This window comes from Podarcis gaigeae (assembly GCF_964106915.1).
Source record: "Podarcis gaigeae genome assembly, chromosome: 13".
In the NCBI taxonomy this organism is placed as follows: Eukaryota; Metazoa; Chordata; class Lepidosauria; order Squamata; family Lacertidae; genus Podarcis; species Podarcis gaigeae.
Genome location: NC_139689.1, coordinates 37,916,566 through 37,944,470, shown reverse-complemented (window position 1 = coordinate 37,944,470; position 27,905 = coordinate 37,916,566). Strand labels below are relative to the sequence as shown.

General features: G+C 47.0%; 2 protein-coding genes across 11 annotated transcripts in view; one reads left to right on the top strand and one right to left on the bottom strand.

Annotated features, from left to right (window-relative positions):
* The window catches only part of LOC310830126 (paired box protein Pax-6-like), a 43,166-nt gene extending 37,763 nt beyond the window's left edge, over positions 1 to 5,403 (bottom strand). For all 6 annotated transcript variants that reach the window (XM_083709738.1, XM_083709741.1, XM_083709739.1 and 3 more), the window contains exon 1: positions 5,289 to 5,403. The gene's annotated coding sequence lies outside the window, so the exon portion shown is untranslated. The remainder of the gene's footprint in view (positions 1 to 5,288) is intronic.
* A 9,688-nt stretch (positions 5,404 to 15,091) lies between these two features.
* The window catches only part of RCN3 (reticulocalbin 3), a 28,026-nt gene continuing 15,212 nt past the window's right edge, over positions 15,092 to 27,905 (top strand). Inside the window, exon 1 of one of the 5 annotated variants that reach the window (XM_083709695.1) lies at positions 15,092 to 15,337. In XM_083709695.1, the coding sequence (XP_083565821.1) occupies positions 15,152 to 15,337 (186 nt within the window). In that variant the 5' untranslated portion in view covers positions 15,092 to 15,151. Of the gene's footprint in view, positions 15,338 to 25,220; positions 25,341 to 27,905 lie in introns of those variants that run through there. The other 4 variants (XM_083709696.1, XM_083709699.1, XM_083709698.1 and 1 more) reach the window with 4 other exon arrangements.

The following is a 27,905-nucleotide window of genomic DNA, read 5'->3' as shown; positions in this document are numbered from 1 at the left end:
AAGTATCAATTAGCAGATGTTGCAAGCATGTTCAGCATCTTTGTTTATTGGCTTGTTGTTGTTTTTTGTTCTTGCTTTTATCTTGCATTTTGTGCTTTTGTGCCGTGTTTTTAACGCTGTGAACCGCCCTGAGATCTGCGGGTGGAGGGGCGGTGGACAAATTTAATAAACAATAAAATCGCCACCACCATCTTTGAAGGGAGAAGTGCGAATTTTTTGACGGATGGCTGTGTTTCACTTCACACATTGTTTCAGAAAGTGCGAATCCCGAAAGTTCACCATTCAATGCAAACGGAATCAAATTTCTCCTCCATTCTTAGAGATCAGGCTCCCCAACAGTTTCTCTTTGCTTGTTGGAGTCTGAAACAGCCATTGGGGAAGGCCTGGGAATTGGATCGGGACCACGGCACTAGGGGAGGGGCTTAACCGTATCCTCATGCTGTTCTGCCAAGTTGAAAACAACTCTATTTTCTCTATGGGAAAAGCAGCTTTGGTCAGAAAAGGAGGGGATGCAATCTGTATGTTTTCACATGCATAGCAAATAGCAGTTTCAGGGGTGGGTTTTAATTGGAAAAACGGCACTGGGTAAACAATAGGAACAACCCACACCTAGTACTGTGGTCCTGTCCAAATTTAAACCCCCAATTCTCAAAAAGCCCCCCCCCCCTTTTAAAAAGGAGGTCCTGATTACAGATCTCTTGCATAACATCTAGTCTGGCTATTCTGGGGGCAATCTGAGGGATTTAACCAAGTTCTGAGATATACAGAAATTTTGAGTTTGGAGGCTGTGTTGCTTGAAGCGCGTTATTGTAAAAGAGCAAGAAAGCAAAATAAAAGGCACAGTAAAATTAAGAATATTGATGAATCAGTGTTGATGAATGTGCAATATAGCCCCATAAGCGACAGATGGAAATCACAAATCAAATCAGCAGAAAGCTTAGTTAATTCAAGCAAGTTTGCATTTGTTCCTCTCTGAACCTTTTGAAACAATGCACTTCAGACAAACCTCTTGGGATAAGATGAAAGCAATTTGAAAATACAAATGCAAAAGGAACGTTACAAGAATGGGATTCATTTATCTGAAAGTTGCTATGTTTTCGGACTGATAAACGTCGCATACCAGACAAACAGCAGCTAACAGAACCTGATAGTATATAGATGAAAAAATATCCATTACAACTCAGTTTAACACAGAGTAATAATGCATAGCTCACTGAGTAGGAGCAACACAAATGCAAAGGCGCAGCTACAGCAGGCAACACATTCATAATACTTTATGATATGCCATAGTCCAAATCAAAAAGCAAAGGGATACAAAATGGACCAAAAATATGATGGAGCTAAGTGCAAATGAACAGGAGTGCAGTACAGAATCAGAAAAACATCAGGGTTTTAAATAAAAGAAGAGGAAAGACACAACCTCATGTAAAATTTGTCCGATCCCCTGAAAGACAGGGTATTTCAGAGTTTCTGCTTCAAAATTTATTGTTTAATTTTTCCAAACAGAAATCTTACATGCCTGCATCATTAGGACATCAGAATGGATAAAAACTCATTGCACCGAATAATCACGCCAGTGTCTTATTGTTGGGGGGGGGCCTTCCCTCCCCCCCCTTTGAGCTGTATTTTTATTAACTAATAAAGGAAGCTTCCCCCCTGTACCTTGCAAACAGGCACACACAAATGTCTTTAACTGTACAGCAAAGCAATGGAACCGCCACATTTTTAAGTTGCACGTGTAATTTCAGATTGGAGAAGCCAGGACAAAGAAAATAATGCACATATGACTCCACATTATCCAACAGCAAATTCTACACCCTGAAATTGGTTTCTATCAACCTTTCGGTATCATTCTTGTGCTCGGTCTTCATCCACCTTTGCGGGGGGGGGGGGACACAAAATTTTTTGGTTTTTGGTGTACCTTCAAAGAGAAAAGTCATTGGATTGTGTCAAAATTTTGTGGCAGCCCTGCTATTGTTCACCTCGCCAGACTTTCCCTTCATCCACCTTTTGTAGTTGGAGGCTATCAAAATCATACCTCCAGGCACTGCTATATGTTTTCTCCCCTTCCTACCATCACCAACAGCACCACCTGCCTCGCTGAGAATGTAAACGGGACCCTTTCTTACAAAAGGTCAAGGAGAACATCAGCTTACAGAATTCTCTGTCTCAATATGCCGTGGCAGCTGGGGTGTTGCTAGGTACTTAAAAATAAGTCAGACACAAATTGGTTGGTGGGTAGGCTTTGCAGGGGCGTCCTGAGGATGAAACTGAGAGGAGGAGAAGGACACATGCCTCTTTGGGCTACTTGGAGGAAAGGTGGGATAAAAATGTAATTAATCAACCAATAAATCTGCCTGTAGGTGGGGATGGGAAAATCTGTCAGTTTTGGTTTCTCTCCATTTCGAAATTTTTCTCAACCCTAAGTTTAGATCTCAACATCAGTTTGTGGATTTGTTTAGGGGGAAATCCAAATTGTGAAAATTCACCAGCATTTTAGTGTAAATTCCTCCTTACAGGGGGAAATTGCATGCAAAAATGTGTCTATTACACAAATTTTTGGAAAAGCACTTTTCCCTAATATAATGCATTTTGGTCTGTTATTTTCACTAATATATGCATTCATTTTCTTCACACTTTACCCTGGTGTTTTTGTATACATTGGCCTGGAGACCGCATTGCAAAATTTGGAGAACTGCACATTGCGAAAGTTCATTGTGTTTTGCTTCGTGTTTTGTTGGGGGAAGTGCCAACCCAGTACGTTCACCTTTAATGGGAACTGAATTGAATTCCTCCCCTGTCTTTACCTCTGGGTATGTTAAGAGTGTAGCTGTGGTCTCAGCTGCATTGCAGTTTGCAGTGAGCAGAGCCACTCTGAAAGCAAAGGGTTTCTTTTTTTGCCTTTAAATGCTATGAAACAAATACCTATTGTAAAAGATGTGGGGCTCAGGCTACCTTGGGCCACTCCTGAGCAACACTGCTGGTCAGTGATGGCCACTAGCTTAGAAGGCTTGAAATGGGGATGAGTCAGATTTATGTAGGATAAGGCTACTAGCCACAATGGCTATAAGTACCCTTCAGGTTCAGAGGCAGCTTGTCACTGAATAACGCTTGCTAGGAGCAACAACAGGCTATTATTGTTTCCATGCCCTGCCTGCAGGCTTCCAAAGTGCATCTGGTTGGTGTTGGAAATTTAGAAGGCTAGCCTAACTTTGCTTATAAGCCCCATCGAAGTTTGTACTTCTTCTGAGTAGGCATGGTCAGAACTGCCCTGCTGCTGCTGCTGCTGGGGTACCAAATCATGGGGAATATCCCAGAATGCATTGGGCACACCCATCCAGGAAGAGGCCACACCTGACATGCACCATCACAGCTTCTCCATAGCACACAATGCAAAAAAACTGACGAGATACACAATAACATCAAAACAACAGTCACACAAACACTTTCAAAATCCACAGGCTTTCTGCTGCATTGCTGTCTGGGTCCATATTTTAGAATTTCAGGTTTTATTCAGAAAAAAAGCAAATAACTAGTCTTCAGGGTGTATTTATTTGTCGTTATATTTCCTGCCCTGCCTCCACTACAATCAAGGCAGCAGAGATGGGTTTCCCAGCTGGTCTTCCATCTAGGTACAGGCTGGCCCCAGGCTGCTTAGCTTTGGAGAGATTGAATCTACATCACGGACCCCCCGACCATTCTTGGAATTGCCCTTCTCTCCTTTTCTGCTGTCGCAAAGTTATCCTATATAACAGAAGCAGATTCAATAATGCAGAGCCTAGACTGCGGGCGCACATATCCAGAACTTAAGTCTGCATCTCGAAGGTCAGCTGGTCCTAGGACTTGACCTCTTTGAGGGGCAGAATGTGCACAGGAACACACACGCCTTTTTCTTTATATGTGTGTTCCTCACACACAAGCCTTTATTGATGCACTAAATGGTCTGAAGGCAGAGACCATTTAGTGCATCAATAATGGTGCCAAGGCAGAAATATTGCTCAAGCTAAGAAGGAATGGGCCTCATCTGCACCTCCATGGGAGACGATTGGGAGCCCCATTATCGGTACAAAATCAACAGGCACACCTCAAGGTTTGCCTCATGCACACATTCAGAAACATAGCACCCTCTTCCATTTAAGCCCCCGCCATGTTGCATGCGCTTGTTATGGCAGCCGCTGTGCACAAACCTATTGCAGATGTTATATAAACACACAGAGAGACTCCGGTATATGCCGCCAAAGCCAAAACTTACGCAAATTGCAGAGTTTTCTCACTGACTTACGTGCCTGCCTTCCATCATGTACGAACATACCCACTGAGGTGATAACAAAATGCTTGCCCGTGTGACACACAAGGGCAACACACATAGACACACACCATTTTCGGAAAACACACAACATCCCTTTTATAAGTATACATGGAAATACTCATCTGTCCCCACATACATTGCTTAAAAAGTTGTAGGGATTTCACTTTTCGGGTTCCTCGTCTTCTTCCTTGAACCCCCACCTGAAACCCATAGGAGCTCTGGATTCAAGAGTTCCATCTCACAAAGGTACCTCAAAACCCCATATGGACATTTTCCTCAGAACAGACAACCTCTTTCTTCACCCTTAGTTGGGAAGCCGGCCACCCGCTTCCCAACACTCACACACACAAACTCAACTGTAGCAGTCCACACTAGCAAGGGTGAGGGTTGCTCCCAGACTGATAAACACACACACCCAAAATGGCTGCCCTCCCTGTCCCATTGCACAGTAATATGGAAGTAAAGGATCCTTCCAGACCTAAGATGAGGAGATTTGGGGAGGAAAGACTAGGGTTTGAATTACGGACACAATCAGGGAAAGGTTTGACAGAGCAAAAGTAAGCATGGGGTAAGGGAATCACACAATAACATTTTGAACAGAAACGAAGCGTGGGATGTGAGGTTATACAACAGTTCACTTCCTCAAACATATATCCCCCCACCCCAAGGATCTCGGGAGCAGCAATGTCTCCTCCAGTCCTAGTCCCTTAAATTGGTTTATCCACCGGATTGAGCTCCATTCTCGCCTTTGTCCCAAGTGTAGTTGCTTCTACAGAATCCACAATCTATTCCAGCGTGCTTCGATCCACAACATATTTGGATGTGTTCGAGTACCAACAAAAAATTCTGCCCCTGAAACAGCTGCCTTCTCCCGAAAATTATTTGGCAAGTTTTTTGCCAATATTCCACTCCCTTGCCCAGATAACAGATTGTTTTTATACACAGTAGACATTAGCATAATTAACATAACCGTAATTACCTGGAATCCTCTGGTTCTGAAAACTACAATCAGGCAGAACAGAGCAGAACTTGATAGTAAACAATCAGTGCCTGGCAATATCCGGGTCAGTACCAGTTGCTTGCTTAGTTAGTTAGGGTTCGATCCATCTGCAACGAAAGAGAACATTTGTGAACTGGGGAGAGAAAGATATATTCTCAAGGGCTGTCATCCTGTACATGGCTTCAATGCCATGAACCGATGGGATTTCACTGGGCTGCTGGGCTGCATCTTGAGACACTGCCCAAACCCAACCTGGGCGTCATGTTGGCTGGAAGAAAGAAAAGGGAAATTGTCCACCCACCCAAGAAGGAACTCTACCAAGCTGTCTCGCAGTTCGGGAATCAACGGGCGTTTTGTGCTGCCTCTGTGCTAGGAAATGAGAAAAGCAGTTCGAGAAAAACAGCTTCATCCCACTCTTGCCCCCAGACCTATCGCCCTCTTCCCCTGCCCCTCCTTTGCCCCGATACCAAGAGCCAAGTTCCTACCAAGCTTGCAGGAGTAATTTCCCCAAAGCTTCCCTTTGTTCCCCACCTGTCCAGTTCTAGTTTCCCTTCCCAGCTTGGGCACCCCAGACCTTAAAGCTTCTTTTCGCAGTACCTGAATCTCAGCAGGATACCCCTTTGGGTATGTGACTACGACACACCCTTTGTCTAGGCAGTGCCCACCACGTTGTGCCCGCTTCCTTCTTCCCCCTTTCACCCAGTGGCCAGGCTACACCCCACCATCGAAACCTATTAGTTTCCACCCCTTCCGTTCCTTACCCTCGCATCGTGTCAGGCACCCCCTCAAATGCCCCTCTTTCCTCTGTGGCTACTTTTAGAAGATCTCGCCCCGGCCTTTGGTCCGTTGCCGTCCTGTTTACATGGCCTCCCAACAGTGGGTTTTTATGCCTCTCTTTCTGCAGCGCCTAATGCCCATATACCCACACGCTCTTGTTTCGGCACTGAGAATGGCTTTTGGGCGGGCGTTGTACAGGAATAAATATCATTCCTGGGCACTGAGACTGGGGGGGGGGGTGGTTTGGAGGATAGGGATGCGCCAAGGGGGGGGGGGAGATGCAATGCTGCTGTGACATTTGTGCTAAGTTGTCGTGTCAGATTTGAACTTAATTCCCTCCAATGGATCGGGGGTGGGGGGTGGGAGAGAGCAAAAGAGAGAGAAGTCCCCAGTTATACGACCATGCGCCGTTGCTTGCAGAAATCATAGAGAAGGAGCCTGTCATAGCCGGTCAGGGCTACGGGGGATGGGGAGAGAGGGGGGAAATGGGACAGGCGCCGTAGAGAGAGGCGCGAGCTCCACCTTCAAGTCAAAGGCTGCAGGGGTGGAAAAAATGAGAAGCCAGGAATCTTTGCTCCCAGCCCCTTTCATCTTAGGCCATCAGCCTCTGAGCACCAAGTTCACACAGGCCCCGCTTACTCCAGCCAAATTACAGGAATGGATGGCTCCGTCTAGTTCCAGCCAGCGTCAACCTCACATGTGTTGTTTGTCCGTATTAAGCCTCTCCTCCCCCATTCCCGCTATCTGTGATTTTTTTTAATCCATATGAAAATTCAGTATTATTGAAAATACATAAATAGATACATATTTCATCGCAAAATGTTTGGCGAAATGCACATATTGGCTCCCAACACACACATCTGTTAATGCAGTTGGTCCTAAAAATACACATTTTATATGGTTTCTGAGCTGAAAACTGAATCACAAAATTTGGGGCAGGGTGAAAAAGCCAAAGAGTAACTGTTTTCCGATTCATGTACGAACCCAGGAGCTGCAAATTAGGTCTGTTTGCTTAAAAATCTGGACTGAGCAACATTCTCCTCCGTCTTGAACTGCCACATAAGCCCTAGAGAATCCGCTCTCACTGAGAACCTAGGAGTCCTTGTTCGCCACTTCTCATACTCAAGTCTTCTAAAGCATGAGTGGGGTGGGGAATCTCAGACCTGAGGCATCCAGGCCTCTCTTGTCTAGCCCTCAAGATGTTCCTTAAGCCACACCCCAGCCTTGCTTCACATCCTCCTTGGGTGTTTTTGCCTGGCTGGAATATGCCCTGAAGTTTGATCATGATTCTTGGTTGTCCGGATGAAGAATACAGAGGCCCGTGAGAGTGTGTGTAGAAATGAGCCTACTGCATAAAGGCAGACTAAAGAAACATTCAGTGTCATTCCCAGAGAAACCAGGGGTGCTGATTCCCAACCCTGTGTAATGACCAATTAGGTTCTTTTAATGTACTTTTTAAAGGTTGTATTAATGTACAATTAGGTTCTTTTAATGTACTATTTTAATGTACTATTAAAAAGCAGAGACATCACCTTGCCAAGAAAGGTCTGTATAGTTAAAGCTATGGTTTTCCCAGTAGTGATGTATGGATGTGAGAGCTGGACCAAAAAGAAGGCTGATCGCCGAAGAATTGATGCTTTTGAATTATGGTGCTGGAGGAGACTCTTGAGAGTCCCATGGACTGCAAGAAGATCAAACCTCTCCATTCTGAAGGAAATCAGCCCTGAGTGCTCACTGGAAGGACAGATCCTGAAGCTGAGACTCCAATACTTTGGCCCCCTCATAAGAAGAGAAGAATCCCTGGAAAATACCCTGATGTTGGGAAAGATGGAGGGCACAAGGAGAAGGGGACAGCAGAGGACAAGATGGTTGGACAGTGTTCTCAAAGCTACCAGCATGAGTTTGACGAAACTGCGGGAGGCAGGGGAAGACAGGAGTGCCTAGCATGCTCTGGTCCATGGGGTCACGAAGAGTCAGACACGACTAAACGACTAAACAACAACAACAATGTACTATGCCGTGATCTTCATTCAGACAACCAACAAACTAGACCAGATTCCATTTCAGCCAGAGACCCAAGGGAAGATTTTGCTCCCATCCTACTCTTCCATCCATAAATGTCAATCCCAAGTCAAAGCTGGGAACAGAGGGAACGAATCCTTAGGGCCTTAGGAGAGCGGCGAAAGCTACTGGATTTGATTGAGCCAGAGATCCGTGACTTAGCCTAAGGGAGACGACAGGCAGGTAAGCGCGGTGGGGCATGGTTTCAAGATGAAAGACAGAAATTGCGGGTCAAGCAGCAGCAACAGATCACAACTAATTAGCTAGAGCAAAAGGGAGGAAGTGAATGGGAGATGGGAAATCAGGTCAGGACTGAACACCTTGAGAAAGGAAAAGCAGTGCTAAATCAGACGTAATGTGTAGCATTCAACTTCCATAAATTGATCCACCAGATGTCTCTGGGAAGCCTGTAACTAGGACCCTCCTCAGTGCTTCCTCTAGCAACTAGTAATCAGTAGCAGATTGCCTCTGAAGATGGCAGTATCTATGAGAACATAAGAGCAGTCCTGTTGGATCAGGCCGAAAGCCCATCTGGTCCAGCATCTTGTTCTTACAGCTACTAATATTCAGAGCCATACTGTCTCCGACAGCGAAGATAGTACATACAGTAGCTATCATGGCTGGTAGCATCCATTTTGACTAACAATCACTGATGTTAAACAAAACAAGCAAGAAGAAAGGCAAAGCAGGTTGGGTCAGAGCATTGGGTCAGAACCTACCAACTTGCAACCAAAGAACAGAAACAGCAATCCAGTTGGGTCAAGGCTGGAAAATTTGTGAGAGGCGAAAGGAAGGAAGGTAGCCTACAGCAGGTTTTCCCAAGCTTGGGTCTCCGGCTGCTGTTGGACTACAACTCCCATCATCCTTAGCCAGCGGGACCAGTGGTCAGGGATGATGGGAACTGTAGTCAAAAAGCAGCTGGAAAACCTGGCCTACAGGGAAAGGGTTGATCTGGGAAACAAGCCGAAGGAGAAAAGAGTAGGCAATTAGGACATGACTCTGGTAGGGATGCAGGAGCAATCTGACTTTGTACTTTAATGAGAAACTACTGAATTCATATGTCTCATACCAGTACATGAACCACAACACAGCTATATTTTGAAACCTCCCTTTCTTGCAAATATCCAATAAAAAGGCCTTAAAAACAACCCATCAATGGTTCTTGACTCCAGTCCGCATTATACATATAACTGGAGTCGGCTCCCCTATTTGTTGGAGAGAATGCAATGAAAGAGGGACTTATTGGTGCATGTGGTAGTCTTGCAAACATGTACACAAATTTTGGAAAGAGGTATTGAAGGAAGATTTTGGAATAGTAGGTATATCGTTGACTTTAACCTCCAAGCTGTGTCTTTTATCAATTTTTGATCGATCAAATAATATGGACTTCATATGGAAACAACTTTTAATTTTTCTAATAACAGCTGCTCGTTTGACAATAGCACAGGACTGGAAGGAATCTTCAGGTTTTTTCTTTAGCTATGTGGTTCAATACAGTAATATTTATTATTATTTCTGAGAAATTGACATAGTTAAGGCTATCTCATGGTGCCTTCATTTGGTGGCCTCCATTTCGTGGCCATGTGTTACTTATATGACAGGCCAATTACAGGGATGGCAAATCCCAATGAAATATGGCTTTATTTGCTGCTCATAACATTTGCTTTGCATTATTTCTGTATCAGGTCAGTTTTTGTTGTAGCATATAATTCACTGTGTGCTTTATGAGATAATGTCACTGAACCCTGTTGCTTTTGTACAGTTGGTTTCACCCCCTCTTCTTTTTTTATTTTATTTCATATTTTAAACTGGATAGTGGCTTAACTTCATCATAAAACCTTAAAAAAAAATAAAAATTGTACTTCTCTGAATTTTGTGTTACACCTCCCTAACCAGTTCGTACAAAAATGCATATATTAGGGGGAAGATGAGCACAACCTTTTGCATTTGGAGAAAATACCACAAAAATGCATTAGGGAAAATTGCAAAAATGTGTAAATTAGTCGAAGCTTGGCACAAAAATGTGTATATTGGGATAAATTTGCATTAAATTCTAATTGATTTTCATATGGATTAAAAAATAATAATTGCAAATTCTCATGGGAATGTGGGGAACTGAAATCAAAACTGGATAAATGAGAAACAGAGAAAGTGAAGTTGACAGACTTATCTATCCCTATTTGGGAACAGCACATAAGGACCCAGTAGCCCAAAACCAGCAATAATGGTGGTGATGGGTTAAGCCCAAAGAACCTACAAGACAGAAAAGGGAGTCAGGAGATGGTCCAAACATCAGGCATGGTCCAAACAGCCCAAGTGGGAGAGGAGACCTTGTAATTCTCATTAGCACTGGGTCAGAATTTAATGATGAACCCTGTGGGGACAAATGGAAAGAATATGCTTAAGAGCTATGGAAGGAATCACGAAGAAGCAATAATCTCCCTAAAACTGATCAGCGGTAAGGAAAGTGGGGGACATCATGGCATGTTATTTGGGACGGAAGAGCACAAACAACGAAGACAGGAATGCTTGCTGTATATTGAAACGAAAAGAAAACTGGTAAGATGCAAATGATGGATATTCTCAGCACGGTGTTTATTTATTACATTCAAATCCCCCTCCTTCCCTGAAAAGTGCACAGGGCGGCTCTCCGTTCCACCATTTTATCCTCAGAACAACCCTGTGAGAGGTAGGTTAAGCCGAGAGACAGTGGCTGGCTCAAGGTCACCCAGCAGGCTTTATGGCTGACTAGGGATTTGAACCCAAGTCTCCCAGGTCCTAACCCAACAGCGTAACCACTATGCCACATTTGTTTTAAAACAGGATATTTTATATGACCATGCAGTGGTACCTCGGATTAAGAACGTAATTCGTTCTGGAGGTCCGTTCTTAACCTGAAACTGTTCTTAACCTGAGGTACCACTTTAGCTAATGGGGTCTCCCGCTGCCGCCGCGCCATTTCTGTTCTCATCCTGAAGCAAAGTTATTAACCCGAGGTACTATTTCTGGGTTAGCGGAGTCTGTAATCTATAACCTGAAGCGTTTGTAACCCAAGGTACCACTGTATATGATTTAAAGGTATACTGTAGCTAGGGACTTTAGGCAAATGATCCTTTTAAAATATATATTTTAAAGTTTTGGTATGAAATAACGATAATGATAATGAGCTGCAGGACTGAACAGCACTGAAGAGGGCTCATCAGAGCGGATGGTTTTGGGCGGCGGAAAACAACAGTGTCCTGGGGTCAGGACTGAGAAGCCCAAATGAGAGAATGCAGGCAGTTATCACATCAGGACCAAGCAGAGAAAAGCGAAAGAGAGCATCCTGGGCATTTTGGCAGAGACCATCACTGCGAGGTTAAAACTGAGGGAGCAAAAAAAAAAAAAAAAAAAATCGGGGCTCTCTAGCAATTCGAAGGGACCTCGTGGTGCACAGCACAACTGGAAGCATCTCTGTGAAGAGAAGGAAGAAGAGAAGGCTGTCCACATGGTGGCCCGGGGAGTCGGAAGGGTGGGAGGGGGGGCGAGCTAAGTACAAATTTCTGTTGCTGCGACACGCCGTCAATTAAAAATGCAAAGCAGATTGACTCATGTGTGAAGGGGGCCTGGGGGGAGCCAGGGACTGTCAGGGCCGATCTATCTGCCCGGCGACACACACGATTGTAGGGTGGGTGGGTGGAAGTGGCATGGGGAAAGGGGTGGGTGAGAGGATGCCTGGAGGGAATGGATTGCCGAGGAAGTCTGGAGCACAGAGTCCCTCGCGCTTCTGTTCCTTCTGCACGCACCGCCGCCACCCCCTTGAGAAATGCAAAAGCAAAGCATCTCCAAATCTATCAGGGCTTGGACTCCCCGAGTCCCAAATATTTCTTTGGGTCCAGTTACGGGGTTATGGAGACCTCAAGACCCCTTGCGGTGCTGCCTAGCCACCCATACTTGGCTCCACAGAATATATCCCCCCGCCGATAAGCTAAGCCTCAGCCTGCCCCCACGGTGAATTGGGGGGGCCGGCACATCCCCTGCCTTGACTCCCTGTCCTTCGCTGCTCTCCCTTGCCCCCTCCCCTCAGCTCCTTCGCTTCCGATTATCTCCTGCCACTGACAGGGCCCTGATTTCGTTAATTGCGACTTTAAGGTGGTTCTATTCAAAGGCATGCCTTTACCCCAGCTAATGCATCTCAAGGCTGCCCCAGAAATAGCAGTTTGGACGGTGTGTGTGTGTGTGTCTGGATTTGGGTAGCAGAAGATCCTCAGCCACATCCCTTGAGGCCAGAGATGGAGAGAGAAAGAAGGAGTTTTAACAGTAGCCAGTGATTTCCATAGGTCCAGGTTCAGAAATATGAAACTAGAGTCACAACCAGATAGGGAGGGGTGTCATATGGTGAGGGCCAGACAGGATAATGGAGGGCCACAAGGCTGAAAGGCAGCAAACAGGCATCTTCGGGGAAATCTGGTGGAGAACGGAGCTGGAAATATTTCCTTGCGTTGCTTCCACACTGCCCCCCCCTCCCCACGTCAAGGAACCTCCAAGCAGAGGCCAATACAAGGTGGCACCCATTGCTTGCTGTCACAAGGCCTGAGCCCTCCCCCCAAACCAGATCCTTAGCACGTGTCACTTCGATGTGAGGCAGGGGCTGGGCTGGGGCGATCCAGCGCGGCGGAGCGAGCTGCTGCTGCCCTCCCCCAACCATCTCTCAGGGTCCTGGAGAGTGGGGGTGTGTGTGTTGGGGTGCCAAGCACGTCAAATCAAAAGGGAATGGAAAATACATCTCTCCCCATCACCCACCCCTGAGGCTTTCTCTACCGTTCTGCTAGTGTGCCCCTCTCCTTCAGCCTTTCCCAACCTGGTGCCCTCTCCAGTTGAGTTGTAGCCCAAAACATCAGGAGGCCTGCAGTTTGAAAGAAGGCTGCTCTAAATGGAGCCATGGGCTGGCCGAAATCCCAAGCTTGGGGTCGTGGGACCCACCCCCAGGGCTGGCCCGATACATTTGGCAGCCTGAGGCACAGCAGCAAACAGTACCCGCCTTTGCCAGTTAAGGCTCGCCACGTTACTTTAGCACCCGAGAGAGAAAACCCCACACCTCTTGCCTTTGCAATAAGAATACATTCATAGTAACAAATAATCAGGGCATCTAAAAGTCAGTTCCCCAAAGCAACTATCTTCGGGTGTTGCTAGGTCCTTGAAAGCCTCTCTGGGCAAAGGTACATATTTGCACAAGCTAATATAGACATATTGATGCAAATTTAGGCCAACATTTTTGGTGAGGGAAGGAAATGACTTCTGCTGAATTATGGGGTGCTGTCACACTCCAGGGGTCCCCATCTGGCCCCAAACCAGCTTCTCACCAAAGGACGCAACAACACAGACAAGGTTTCTGGGGGAGCACGGTGCAAACAGACCAAGGTCAAACATAGGGAAGTCGTATAGGTCAGCCATATGTCTGGAATTTCCCAGACATATCTGGCATTCATCTTTTGGAAATGTTTGGGCAGAATTTCCTAAAATATCCAGGCAAACCCGGGCGTATGACAACCCATGTCAGAAGTGTATTTCCTAACAAAATAGCTCAAAAATGTCTTTTTTTGCAAAAAAAAATCTCAACAACTTTTGTGTCCGATTTTTACTTTTTGAAATATGGTAACCCTAAACTAGGCTTGAGAGGCAAGGTCAAGAAACCATTGAAGGTCTATTTTTTGCCAAGTAATTCACAAAGTACAACACAGTAAGGGTGGCAAAACTAGAGTCTGCTACAAGAAACCAGAGGCCTGTTGTATCAAGGCACTGGAAGGCTCAAGAAGAAGACCTTAAACCACCACTGCTGGCCATGAAGAGGTTATCACGGCTTGCTTACTCACGGGTAGACCCCTTCCTCACAAGTAAACCAATGATTCTAGATCCCAATACACATACTGTGCTGTTGCTCTTTGGCCTGGACCTGAAGCTTCTGGAGGCCTAATCTCAAAGCCTGTGGGGCGACTCCACCTCCTCTTCTGACATTTCCAGAGCTTCTTCCTCAAGTATCAACACAGTCCTACGTGCTCCTCTGGCTCCTTGACCTGCGGGGTTCATCCTACGACAAAACCTACTCCATACCTGGCACCAGGTCAGGGCTAGAAAGGGCAGCATCCGGCCATGTGTTTTAAATGCACAATGCATAGGCAGTCCCCGTTACAGAGCTTCACTGTTACTTTCCTATTTATAAAATGGTGCAAATGTTTTCAGGAGCGGCTTTTTGATTGCTTAAGCTCTTGACGATAATATAAGACGAAGCATGCCTGACTAACTTCCTCGCATTTGCACATAAGGCCTTTTTCAGCTTTGCAATGGATTATGGGATATTGCTTTACTTGATATAAGTTGTTTATTGCGCCTTTTTTTGTATTGGATCAGATTGCTGTGAGGCGTGTGGTCTTTACTATCTGATTTGTTATTTCTTCAGCTTGTAAACTGCCTTGTGTGTTTAGAAAGGCACTATACAAATCAAAAGGAAAATAAATGAGAAACTGAGAGGAAGCAAAACGGGCCTATTCACGCACCTCCGTCCTTGACTCACATTTCTGCCTCAGGGGCATAGCCGGGGGGGCAGAGAACGGCAGCTCCCCCCCCAAAAAATCAATTTAAATACATAGTAAACTGAGATTCTGCTCCCCACCAACAAAAGGCCTGTCCCCCCTTAACAAAAATCCTGGCTATGCCCATGCTCTGCTTTGCTACACTGTCTTAACATGACCCTCCCCTCCCCATGTCAATTTAATCCCCACGAATTTTGAGCTTTGTCCAATTTGTGCTCCAGGCAACTTAGTTTCTCCTCCTTTGCTATACACACACAAACCCACAAAGACCAATTCCCCCCCAAGCAAAGTCTGAATTCTGTCGCTGGAAAGTTCCACACCTGCCCTGTGGGCCATGGGTTTATCCTGCCTGGGGCTGGCCCAGAAAATGCAGCTGAAGTGAGGGCACACGGCAAGGGGAGGGGAAGAGAAGGATATATTTCCAGGCTGGAGCGGATGCCATCAGCTGGTGTCGAAGGCCCCTTGGGAAAGCTTGGCAAGAGCATGCCAGATGGCGCCCGGCCCTCCATGTCCCCACTCTCGGTAGGAACGGAACAGGACCGCAGAACCAGATGGGAAGGAGCGGCGGGCATAGGAGCAGTCAAGAGAGTTGAGACGAGGAACAGCACATCAGGAGATGAGGTGGGGTGGGAAGCTGCGCCGTGGGTTGGGGAGGGGGAGTTGGGAAGCGAGTTAAAAGCAACTGTGATAGGAATTTTATGGTCTTAGATATATGGTAATGTTCATAAGCGTACCAACCAAGCACATACATAGATCAGCACAGGAAGGCCAACCTGGAACCATTTTGATTCCTAAACTGACCAAATATTTTCTCTGCAAGGTCAAAATGGAAAAGCCTCCCCATTGTCTTTTCCTTCACAAATCCTGTCTTAAGGGTATGTTTGTGTTTGAATAGGGTGTGACTCTGTGACCTGGCCCAGGAACGTAATGATAAATACTTAATTACAAAAGACTGGCCAGGCTACCCAGGAAATCCAATCAAGTAACCTGCCAGACAGGAGATAAACAAAAACAGGAGAAAAACAATATAAAAATTTCTATTTTGGACCGCCTTTTCTGTGATGTAGGTGTGATGTATCTGAGGGGTGGTCTTAGGTTACACCCCTTCTGTGATGTATGTATGATGTTTCTGGGGGTGGTCTTGATCTACAGGGTGCCAATTTCAAAAGTCTTTATAAGGCCTTGCACACCATTTTTCTGGGTCCTTCCTCTCTCCTGCAAGTGAGGGGAGCACCCTGTTGCAACAGTTCAATAAAGGCCAAGCCTACAGGCTGCTGTTTTGCTCCAAGTAATCCTGGTTGGTGTCTTTGTTTTTGTCCAAGGGAGCCCTCAGATTTTTCCATTAACACAACCAAACAGAGGAGATGGAAACAGAAGCAGACCATCTGTCCCCATTAGGCTCACTGTTGCATGCACCAACCGGCAGCAGACCTCCAGGGTTTCAGCCAGAAGCCTTCCTTAGCCTTATGCAGAGATGCCCTATGCGGCCTAGGACCCACGTACCTACGGGACCGCCTCTCCTGGTATGCCCCACGGAGGACCTTAAAGTCCACAAATGACAACACCTTGGAGGTCCCAAGTCGCAAGGTGGTTAGATTGGTCTAACTAGGGCCGGGGCCTTTTCAGTACTGGCCCTAACTTGGTGGAACGCTCTGTCACAAAAGACTATGGCCCTGCGGGACTGAGCTGTTCCGCCTGGCCTTTGGTTTGGACTCAGTCTAACCCTTATGTCTTCCCTCCCCTTACAGTTTTGATTTATGGACTACTTTTAAAATGAGGCTGCTTTTTAAATTGCATTTTAACCTGTATTTTAAATTGGGGGGGGTTTATTGGTCTCTCCCCCCCCCCCAATTATGTTTCTATTGTAATTTTACTGGTGTTAGCCACCCTGAGCCCAGCTCTGGCCGGGGAGGGCAATAAAATTTATTATTATTAAGGGTTGAACCTGTGACTTTGGGCATGCAAAATATGTTCTCTGGCCCTTCCGTAGACTTCTTCCCAAAGCTGTACCTCCAGCTTTGACGCCTTCCAAAAACCGAAGGGAAAAAGAACACCCCACCTCATTCAAAGCAATGCTTTTATCTCGTCTCACCCTGCCCACCAGGAGGAGCACTTTTAAAGAGTTGATCTCCTGAGAACCCACAACTAATCCGTTGAGACCTGGTGGCTCTGCTGCTGGCAGCTGCATGCTTTGAGAGTGTGGGTTGCTGCAAGAGAGCTGGGTTGCCCATGAGAGGCTGGTTGGCTAAAATATGGGACACGGCTTTGTCGGAAAGAATGGCTTACCAGAATCATGTTGCCAGAGGGATAGCTAAGAAAGATGTCATATGGGTGGCCCTTTATATCCTATGCAAACAAGGGTGGATGATTACTGCAACCCTCTATTGAGGCAAGTTACACTGTCGAGGGCTTGCATTAGCCAACTAAATCTAAACCACTGAGCCCAGGGCTTGCTGATCATAAGGTCAGCGGTTTGAATCCCCGCGACGGGGTGAGCTCCCGTTGCTCAGTCCCTGCTCCTGCTAGGGCATTTTTATGCCCTAGTAGGTGCAAGAATGAGGGACGCGGGTGGCGCTGTGGGTTAAACCACAGAGTTTAGGGCTTGCTGATCAGCAGGTCGGCGGTTCGAATCCCCGTGACAGGGTGAGCTCCCGCTGCTCGGTCCCTGCTCCTGCCAACCTAGCAGTTCGAAAGCAGGTCAAAGTGCAAGTAGATAAATAGGTACCACTCTGGTGGGAAGGTAAACGGCGTTTCTGTGCGCTGCTCTGGTTTTGCCAGAAGTGGCTTAGTCATGCTGGCCACATGACCCAGAAAAACTGCCTGTGGACAAACGTCAGCTCCCTCGGCCAATAAAGCGAGATGAGCGCCGCAACCCCAGAGTCGTTCACGACTGGACTTAACTGTCAGGGGTCCTTTACCTTTTTACACTATGGAGGGCTTGCATTAGCCAACTGAATCCTGCCTAACGGATTCTGTTTGTACTTTTCGTCAGTGCCGGCTCCTCCCCGAGTTCTCTTGCATTTTGTTTGTTAATTTAAATTGTGGCGTTTTGAAGTACAGTGTCATATTACGTTACTCGAATGTGCTTTGTCTGTTCTGTCAATTTTGTTTCATGCCTGTTTCCTATGAAATCTCAATAAAGATAATTTCTTTAGAAAATAAGCTATGCTTTTATCTATTTGTGAATGGATACAGATTTAACCGGTTAATAAACCAATTAGTTGCAAGGTGGTTAGATGGTCTCAACTAGGGCCGGGGCCTTTTCAGTACTGGCCCTGACTTGGTGGAACGCTCTGTCACAAGAGACCAGGGCCCTGCAGGACTTGACATTTTTCCGCAGGGCCTGCAAGACAGAGCTGTTCCACCTGGCCTTTGGTTTGGACTCAGTCTGGCCTTTATGATTCCCTCCCCTTATGGTTTTGATCTATGGGCTGCTATTAAAATGTGCCTGCATTTTAAATTGTATTTTAAGCCGTATTTTAAATTGGTCCCCCCCAATTATGTTTTTATTGTAATTTTACTGGTGTTAGCCGCCCTGAGCCCGGCTCTGGCCGGGGAGGGTGGGGTATAAATAAATTATTATTATTATTATTATTATTATTATTATTATTATTACAACTGATAAAATTAAGCAATTAAGCCCTGCCAGAAGCCTACCCCCGCTTTTAAAGGGATAGTGCTGGTGGTTGATTTCAGGAAAGCAGCAATCCTTTAAGAGACTCCGTTGAAGTAAGTCCCATTGAACTTAATAGGACTTGCTTCTGAGTAGACAGATATAGGATTCCATGGTGACTCATTTAATCTTGAGGGTAGAAACCAAAGGCTGAAGCTCCTTGAAAGGGAGGAAACCAGTAGCAGGGGTGGGTACTTTTGCTGTTCCCTCTAGAGCTCTCTGTAAACAGGAGTAACCTGAGAATTATATAAGGAAGCCAAACACTTGGGAGGCATTTCCCAGTTTAAACAGGAGCTGTTGACTTTAGGATAACCTCCAAAAAAGCTCAGTGACATAAGATGCTTCTTTGTGGCTAGAATCCCAAAGAGCCCTACAGGCGTGAGACCCGTTGTGGGTCCAGATCCTGGCCTGAGTGCATCCAGCTGGAGGGGCAGAAGTAGTTGTAAATTCCAGTATGAAAAACTTACAGGGCACAAATGATGTCTGAAGGTTTCCAAACTGAATTTGGAGTAATCCAAAAACCATGAATTACTTCCTAAATCAGGGATGAGAAACCTGTGGCTTCCAGATCTCCTCAGACTCCAACTCCCATCGTCCCAGATTATTCTCCATCTTGGCTGAGGCTGATGGGAATTGGAGTTTAGCAGCATGTGAATGAGAGCCACAAACTGCTAATCTCTGGGTTGGAGTCAGGAAGACAGAAATTAAATCTGTGGGAATGTTTACAGTGTTCAATGCCTGCTTTTGAGCTTCGCCATAGCATAAGGTGCTCTAGGCAGAATATCGGTGCCTGCAGGGTCATAATCGGGAAGTGGAGGAGAATTACAATATGTTATATAAAGAAACAAAGCAATTTTCCCAGTAGCAACAAAGGGAAACTGGATTATGGGTGCAAACAGGTTCAGAAGTTGAAGTTGTGGGCCAGGGAAGGTGGTGCTAGTCTGACACCTTGTGGAAACAACCGATACTACAGGAGCTCAAAGGAGAGCGCAAAATAGGGTCTGAAGCTCAACATCAAAAAAACGAAGATCATGGCCACTGGGCCCATCACCTCCTGGCAAATAGAAGGGGAAGAAATGGAGGCAGTGAGAGATTTTACTTTCTTGGGCTCCATGATCACTGCAGATGGTGACAGCAGCCACGAAATTAATAGGTGCCTGCTTCTTGGGAGAAAAGCAATGACAAACCTAGACAGCATCTTAAAAAGCAGAGACATCACTTTGCCAACAAAGGTCTGTATAGTAAAAGCTATGGTTTTCCCAGTAGTGATGTATGGAAGTGAGAGCTGGACCATAAAGAAGGCTGATCACCAAAGAATTGATGCTTTTGAATGATGGTGCTGGAGGAGACTCTTGAGAGTCCCATGGACTGCAAGAAGATCAAACCTATCCATTCTGAAGGAAATCAGCCCTGAGTGCTCACTGGAAGGACAGATCCTGAAGCTGAGACTCCAATACTTTGGCCACCTCATGAGAAGAGAAGAATGCCTGGAAAATACCCTGATGTTGGGAAAGATGGAGGGCACAAGGAGAAGGGGACAGCAGAGGACAAGATGGTTGGACAGTGTTCTCGAAGCTACCAGCATGAGTTTGACCAAACTGCGGGAGGCAGTGGAAGACAGGAGTGCCTGGCATGTTCTGGTCCATGGGGTCACGAAGTGTCAGACACGACTAAACGACTAAAACAACAACAACAACACAGGAGCTCAGTTGAGACAGCCACCAAGATCCAGAGAGATGTTTCTCCAGAAAGAGATGTTTCCTGAGAGAAGGGAAACGAGCATAGCCCCAAGGAACTGTGGAGAGGGGAGGATAACAGAGCAAGAGGCAAATGACAATGTTAAGAGGCGGTGTCGGAAGCTGAAGGGGTAACAGGATTTAGTGAGCAGGGAGAGTCTGTGGCAGAGGAAATCCAGAATTGGAGACAGAAGCTGAAGCAGGATTTTGAGAGGAGGGAGGCCAAGAGGCAGAGATGAGTCAGGCTGGTGAAAAGTCATGGGTGTCTCCTCCTGCTGCTGCTACCAGCTCCACTTCTCTTGATCTCACAGGACCAGGAGAGGCATGAAGTGGGAATAGCAAAGGCAGGCACACAGACGCAGTCTCAGAATGCTTGTGGGGGAAACCCTGGAGAGGAGGGGACTTAGGCAGCTGTGGAAGTGGGGGACCTTCAGTCTCCCCAGCTACCTCATAGGGGCAAGACCTACCAAAGAACAGTTGCTGCACTCATTGGGCCAGGCACCCCTGTGGATATTGTCTTTTTTTTCCTAATACGGTAGTACCTTGGAAGTCGAAAGGAATCCGTTCTGGAAGTCTGTTCAACTTCCAAAGCGTTCAAAAACCAAATTGCGGCTTCTGATCGGCTGCAGGAAGCTCCTGCAGCCGATCAGAAGCCACAGAAGCCCCACTGGACGTTCGGGTTCCAAAAAAATGTTCGCAAACCAGAACAATCACTTTGTGGTTTGTGGCGTTTGGTAGCCAAAACGTCCGAGTTCCAGGGCGTTCGACAACCAAGGCACGATTGTAAAGAGTTAACCTCACTTACTCTGTGTAATTTACTGCTGGCTTGCTCCTGAGCACTGCAGCCTACTTCATCAGATGTATGAAGCCTCGTTTTAAATTGCAGGCTGATATACACAAGGTTAAGGGACGTGGGTGATGTTGTGGGTTAAACCACAGAGCCTAGGACTTGCCGATCAGAAGGTTGGCGGTTCAAATCCCCACAACGGGGTGAGCTCCTGTTACTCAGTCCCTGCTCCTGCCAACCTAGCAGTTCAAAAGCACATCAAAGTGCAAGTAGATAAATAGGTACCGCTCTGGTGGGAAGGTAAATGGCGTTTCCGTGCGTTGCTCTGGTTCACCAGAAGCGGCTTAGTCATGCTGGCCACATGACCCGGAAGCTGTATGCTGGCTCCCTCGGCCAGTAAATGGAGATGAGCGCCGCAACCCCACAGTCGGTCACGACTGGACATAATGGTCAGGGGTCCCTTTACCTTTACCTATAAACAAGGTTGCTGGGACACGGGTGGGACTGAGAACAGTGAGATCAGCAAAAGAATGAAAAGCAGAAAAGCAGCCGTGGATAATTATGTTAAAGTGGCTGTTCACAGAAACCCCACACAAATGGGTTGGAGTTGATAGCGCAAAGATCCTGTCATTGGTCAGCTAATTTGCATGTATAGTGTTGCTGTTTTTTTACCACAGGACAGAGCATTAAACCTCTTGGTGAATTGTGAAATCATCAGCTTCACAGGTGCAGCCTCTCTTTGAAGTTCCTTGTTCCAGGAATGCCCACCTTAAGGTGAATTACCGTACAAAGCGTCCTGTGAGGTTGAAATGTCCCCCCTCCCACTCACTTTTTTCGGATATTGGCATTTCTGCTGCTTTAAATACCGGCTGCTCACAAACCATTAGCACCCACTACTTGCTACATATGCATACACACTGTATACCCTGAAGGCTACACCTTCATTGTTGTTTCTCACTCAGAAATAGAAGCATACTTTGGAGAAAGGTACAGTGGTACCTTGATTAAGAACTTAATTTGTTCTGGAGGTCCGTTCTTAACCTGAAACTGTTCTTAACCTGAGGTACCACTTTAGCTAATGGGGCCTCCCGCTGCCACCACGCGATTTCTGTTCTCATCCTGAAGCAAAGTTCTTAACCCGAGGTACTATTTCTGGGTTATTGGAGTCTGTAACCTGAAGCGTCTGTAACCTGAAGCGTCTGTAATCTGAGGTACCACTGTATATGCATTTGTTTCAATCAGCAGTGTGTGGGGGAGAATATTTTTCATATAACTGTAGAGTTGGAAGGGACCCCCAGGGCCCATCTAGTCCAACCCCCTGCAATGCAGGAATGCTTGAACCAACCCAAGGGCCGCATTGTATTATGGTAAGCCTTCTGGGGGCAGCATGCCAGTGGTGTGGGTGGGGGCACAGAAGAGAAAGCGACAAAGCAGCAAATGAACATTTTGCCTCTGTATACAAGTAACCTAGTTTCTACGCACACTCTTACACGGCTGGTGAGGGGCACCTCTCAGGAAAAGGATGTGTGCCAGAGGAAAGGGTGTGGATTGTGTCAAGTCTTGAAGGTCAAGTAGAGAGGCGTGGAGGTGCAGAATTAGCACCAGGGCCTGGGCTCCCTCATCCCTTGTTTAAATAGAAGTTGATGGAAGCACCAAGCCATTTCCCTCTGCTGCCCTCTTGCTAGCTCAGGTCCTTTCCAGTCCAAAAAATCAATCTTTCTAAAGGGTGCCTTGCATGTGAAACAAAACTCTTTCTAATCTTCCTTCTCTGACCCAGTTCTACAATAAAACGTCCCCAACGGCCACCATCCCATAATGATGTGCTTTTCTACCACCTTTGTGGAGTATCATTCTCCATATATCCAGAATGGTGGGTATGGATGAGCATTTGCAGACAGATGTAAGGCAGAAAAGGAATCAGTACACTTTTGGAGGGCAGAAAGATGCAATCCCACGGTTTGGGAAGCAAAATGGCTGCCCGCACGCATTTTGGAATCAGTGTTGCTTTCCAAAACTCACCTGTACATATGGAAGGGAGAAGTGGGGTTGGGAGGGAGAGAGTCACTTTCTGAGCTGTTACTGTTTCACACAATGACAAACTTGGGTTGCACAAGTACAGTGGATTGGGAGGTCTTGCGCAACAAACCCACTTCCCAAAAAAGAAAGAGGCTCCCCACCTGTGGCTGCTGGGGCCTCCTGCCTTGTCTTACCTTAGACGGCTTTGTCCTCAAACACTCTGGTGTGGGCCCAGGATGTATCAGGGCTGTCACTATTTTGTGGGTGAGATTCAACAACATACCTGTAAATAAGGAAGGACCACAGCTCACTGGGCATGCGGAAAGTCGCATGGGCACTTCTGAGCAGGGCTGGGGAGACCTCTGCCGAAAGCCCTGCAGAGCCTTTGCCAGCCAGTGTAGATGGACGGTTCTGAGGTAGACAGACCAGGGATCTGACAAGCCACAGAACTGATTCCTACATCCCTAAGGAACTAGCAGCCGACTTGAGTCTTGTCACATTCAACCCACTACACTTCAAAAATCCTCGAGAGTTGGCATCCGTTTCGAGAGACAATAGAGTGGGCCTCCAGGGTTGAAGTCAAGCCACTGGAGAATCACAGCGCCTGCTGTGGCTGAAGAGACGGGCAACTTGTAACTGCTGCCTCCTGCATTGCTTTTGATGCATTCACAGTACTGATCTCTCGGGGGCACATGCCTGGGCAGTGTGTGTGGCATTCCTGGGCTGCCCAGACAACAAGACCCCTCCTCTCAGCCTCGCTGATGTGGTCCAAAGGAAAGCAGAGCAATACATTTGGCACCAGCATGGCTGCAGGAGTTGCCAGAGGGGGGTTTACAAAGCGCCATCCAACTGTCTTAGGGACTCCACTCTGGATTTGTGTAGGGTATAATCCTTAGCTGTTTTGCCTCCCGAAGATGCCCCACAAGGCAGCGGGTAAATCCTACAGAAATATTGGACTTATTCTATGAAGACTTAAGCACCACCTAAACCTATTCAGATCAAACCTCTCTTCCCTCCTTTGACTTCTGATGCCAAGGACTTGATCCTTACTATGAAGGACAGTGAAGTGTTGGGTGGTTGCTGGATGCTGGGGGGACAGGTGGTAGTAACCCCTGCTCTGTTCCCTCTAAGCCTCTAGCTCAGCGGTAAAGCCTCTGCCTTGCATGCAGAAAGTCCCAGAAACTCTGAACCTGATACCCTACATGTCTACATGGGTAGGCAAACTAAGGCCCGGGGGCCAGATCCGGCCCAATCGCCTTCTAAATCTGGCCTGCAGACGGTCCAGGAATCAGTGTGTTTTTACATGAGTAGAATGTGTGCTTTTATTTAAAATGCATCTCTGGGTTATTTGCGGGGCATAGGAATTTGTTCATTTTTTCTTTCTCCAAAAATATAGTCCGGCCCCCCACAAGGTTTGAGGGACAGTGGACCAGCCCCCTGCTGAAAACGTTTGCTGACCCCTGCCCTAGAGAGCTGCTGCAAGTCAGAGTACACATCACTGTGCTTAGACAGAAACAATGGACTGACTCAGGCCGCTCTTGGTGCCAGTGTCAAACTAAGGTTAAAATGCCAAGCAGATCAGTTTCAATGTGTGCAGATCAGGTTGATGTGTGTGCGCTTACTTTTATCTTATCTTGTCCTTTGCCTCAGGCAGCAAAACTTCCTGGGAGGTGAAAGGGAGGCATCTAGGGATAGGAGCTGGAAGTTAACGGGCTCCTGAGTATCTCTAAGCCCAACCCAACCAGGGAAAAACCAAAACTGATTTGAGTTTCCTGCATTGGACTAGATGACCCTCAAACTCCACAGCCCTGTGATTTTTCATGATTGCACTCAATGGGGTTTGCAAGCTCGCTGTGCTGAAGGCTGCACCCCCCCCGCACCCGTCCACGCTGCCCTTTTATACGCCCCAGGCCCACATTTCGTACCTACTGAAACCCCGGAGAGATTGCCAAATGGGGTGGGGGTTGGGATTAAAGGGCAGCGGCGGATCATTGGGGCTGGAGCGTCCTGGGGGGTGGGGGCCGGGGTAGGTGTCTTTCTGCCGTTGGTCGACAAGAAGAGGGGGGCGCCCGGAGGAAACCAGAACCCGCCCTGCCTTGCCTTGTAACGTGGAGGGGGGCGCGGAGGAAGATAAAAAAAAAAAAACTGTGAGAAGAATGGAACTTTGTGTCAACGTGGCGCCGGCCGGCCAGTCCCGGAGCCCCTCGGCCACGCCCCTGGGTCGACGGCGGCCTCCGATTGGGCTCTGCGGGGACGGGGGGCGTCGCCCTGGCGGGCAGGAGGGCGGGGCGGGGAGACACCAGCCGCGCTGAAGATGAGACGGGGCGGCACTTGCAGAGGGAGCATCCATCGCGCGGGCTGCTGCTGCTGCTGCTGGTGAGCTGGGCGAGGGGAGAGGCGCATTTGCAAGAGGTTTGCATGCTGAGGCTGTGGGGCGCGGGGCTGAATGCAAGGAGGGGCTCAGAGGAGAGGTGGGGCGGCTCGACTTAGGAGAGGGGAAGGGGCCTGCTGGAGACCCTGAGGAAGGGGGGGGAGCTTTAATAGGGAGCGGAAAACGCGTGTTGTCTTGTTGAAGACACGCGGGCATTGTAATGCACGGATTGTGCTTTTTTTCCTTTTTTGCAGGGTGCAATGCCCGGCGGATTCAATTAGTCGGGAAATCCTGATAGTTGCTGAGCTTGCAAACTACCGCGATGCCGCGGTGGACGGAAAGAATTGTGATTTTCCGCCCCCGCCAGCCCCACAACTAGCCTCTTGTTTCCCTCGGAAAAGAGCAGCGTGGCTGCGCCTTGGGTTGTTGCGGCTCTTGGGTCAGAATTGGTGCTTGAGGATGGGCTAAAGGAGACGGCACTGCTAAGGCACTCTTTGGGGGTGGCGTAGGGGGGGCTGTATTGGCCCAGAAGTTTGCTTCAGACCCGTATCCTTTATGCCACGGACATTTCACTTGGTGCCTTCGGGGAGTTTGTTGGTCTTGCATCTCCCAACAGCGAGCATGGCCTATAGTCAGGGATGACCACGTTGGCTACCTCTGCCGTATAGCCCGCTTCTCCATCCGGCCCGTTTCCTGATGAGAGATGCCAATCCCCCCCCCCGCCGCTTTTATCCTGGGGTTAGACATGTTTCCCTTCCTTTCTTCAGTGTGGGGTGTAGTTACCAGTGTCCCCTTACTCTGAGACACTGTCTTTGTTTAAACTTGTGGCTTCCAAAGTCTTTGCAGTGTTGGACGAGAAAGTCGCTTGTGTTTTCCTTTTCTCTATCTTTGGCATGTTAGCTCTGCTTCTCTTATAAGGCAAATTGCTTTGTATATCTGGAAAGGCTCGGTTTTAGTTTTGCACATTTCACAGCGGCGTGGTAGTCTGCCAGAGTGGGTTAGGGAAAAGCAGTAACTGGGAGATGGAGGAGTGGAGTGGTGTACAGCTTGTTTCGAGCCCCAAAGTTGTCTTTTCCTAGTGGTTTAAATAATTTGGCATCGGATGTGTCTTCTTTGTACCGCAGCCCAGGAAGTAATGTGTTGTTCTGATTCTGCTGTCACTTTCATCCTCAATAAGCTTTGTTCCCAGCAAAGTGGGGACAGCTTTAATTCAGATGCCTCCAGGAATTGAACATTCTGTATTTTGGGCAGCACAGTTGGGAACTGGCCTAGTTCCCCTATGCTGCTGGGATTACTGAATTTATTCTTCTCCTTTTTTTAGTTTGCCCTCGAAATAGCAGGCGCAGTCCTTGTTTCAGAACTTCATCTCTCACTCCAGGTCCTTAGAGCTCAAGAGATCCAGTGGTGTTCTGGGTTAAAATGTATGTAGGAGAACAGATTACAAGCCGGGACTCCTGGGTTCTCTTTGTGGGTCAAAACTCCCAACGCTCTCTAAAAAAGAAACTTGCGTGCATGGCTGGGTGAAACGGAATCAAAGAAGGTGGAAACTCCTTGTTTCTTTGGTATGGGAGAGTGGGAACAATTGATGAGCTTGGGGGCATCTCATCTATGGTGTTTGAGATCAATGGTTAGAATCAAAATTAAAAATTAAAAAATAGTCCAGTAGCACCTTAGAGACCAACTAAGTTTGTTCTAAGTATATAAGCTTTCGTGTGCATGCACACTTCTTCAGCTGAAGAAGTGCTTATACCTAGAACAAACTTAGTTGGTCTCTAAGGTGCTACTGGACTATTTTTTATTTCGACTGCATCAGACCAACACGGCTACCTACCTGAATCTAGTGGTTAGTGTTGGACTGAGACTGGGGAGAACCAAGTTCAAAACTGAATATTGGATGAGCTTACGCCAGTCATTCTTATTCAGCCCACCCTACCTCTCTGGGCGTTGCGGTGATGAAACCGGGGTGCTGGTTCTGGTAAAGAACCATGCATGTGGTATTGAGCTCTTTGGGAAAATATTGAGAAGTCTGTGAAGTTTGCTGCCCCCATGTAGACTCTTCCAGTAGAGATTCCATAGACATCCTCACATTTGACTTTCAGCCACCTCTTGAAGACTCCCCCCCTACCCCACGAACAGATCTATGCAGTTGTTAAAAATCTACTCAAGTAGCCAGTCATTTTAGTAATTGTTTTTGTCCTGCTTTTGATGCTTTTGTTTTGTTTTTAATTATATTGCTGCGTTTCTGAGAGGGCAATATTTAAATGCTTATATAAATAATAGGAAGAGTTCCCTACCAGAACTGACTTTGCTCATGTGCTCAAGACATAGATTCCATAAAACATATTTTGTTGCACTGTGCGAAATATGAGCAAGCCAGGGCTGAACTGATACAACCCTTTTATCAGTGGTTGCAAGAACCAACAATCCCTATAGTCTGAACAAAATGCTTGTTTAACCTGAAGGTAGGCTGTATGAACTGTGTATTGCTTTGTAATGATTTGTTGGGTCTCTGGACCGTAATAAAGATGGATGATGCTGATGATAATAGGAAGAAACTGTAATAAATAAATACTTGTTTAAAAGGAGTGTAGTGGGGTGAAGCATGT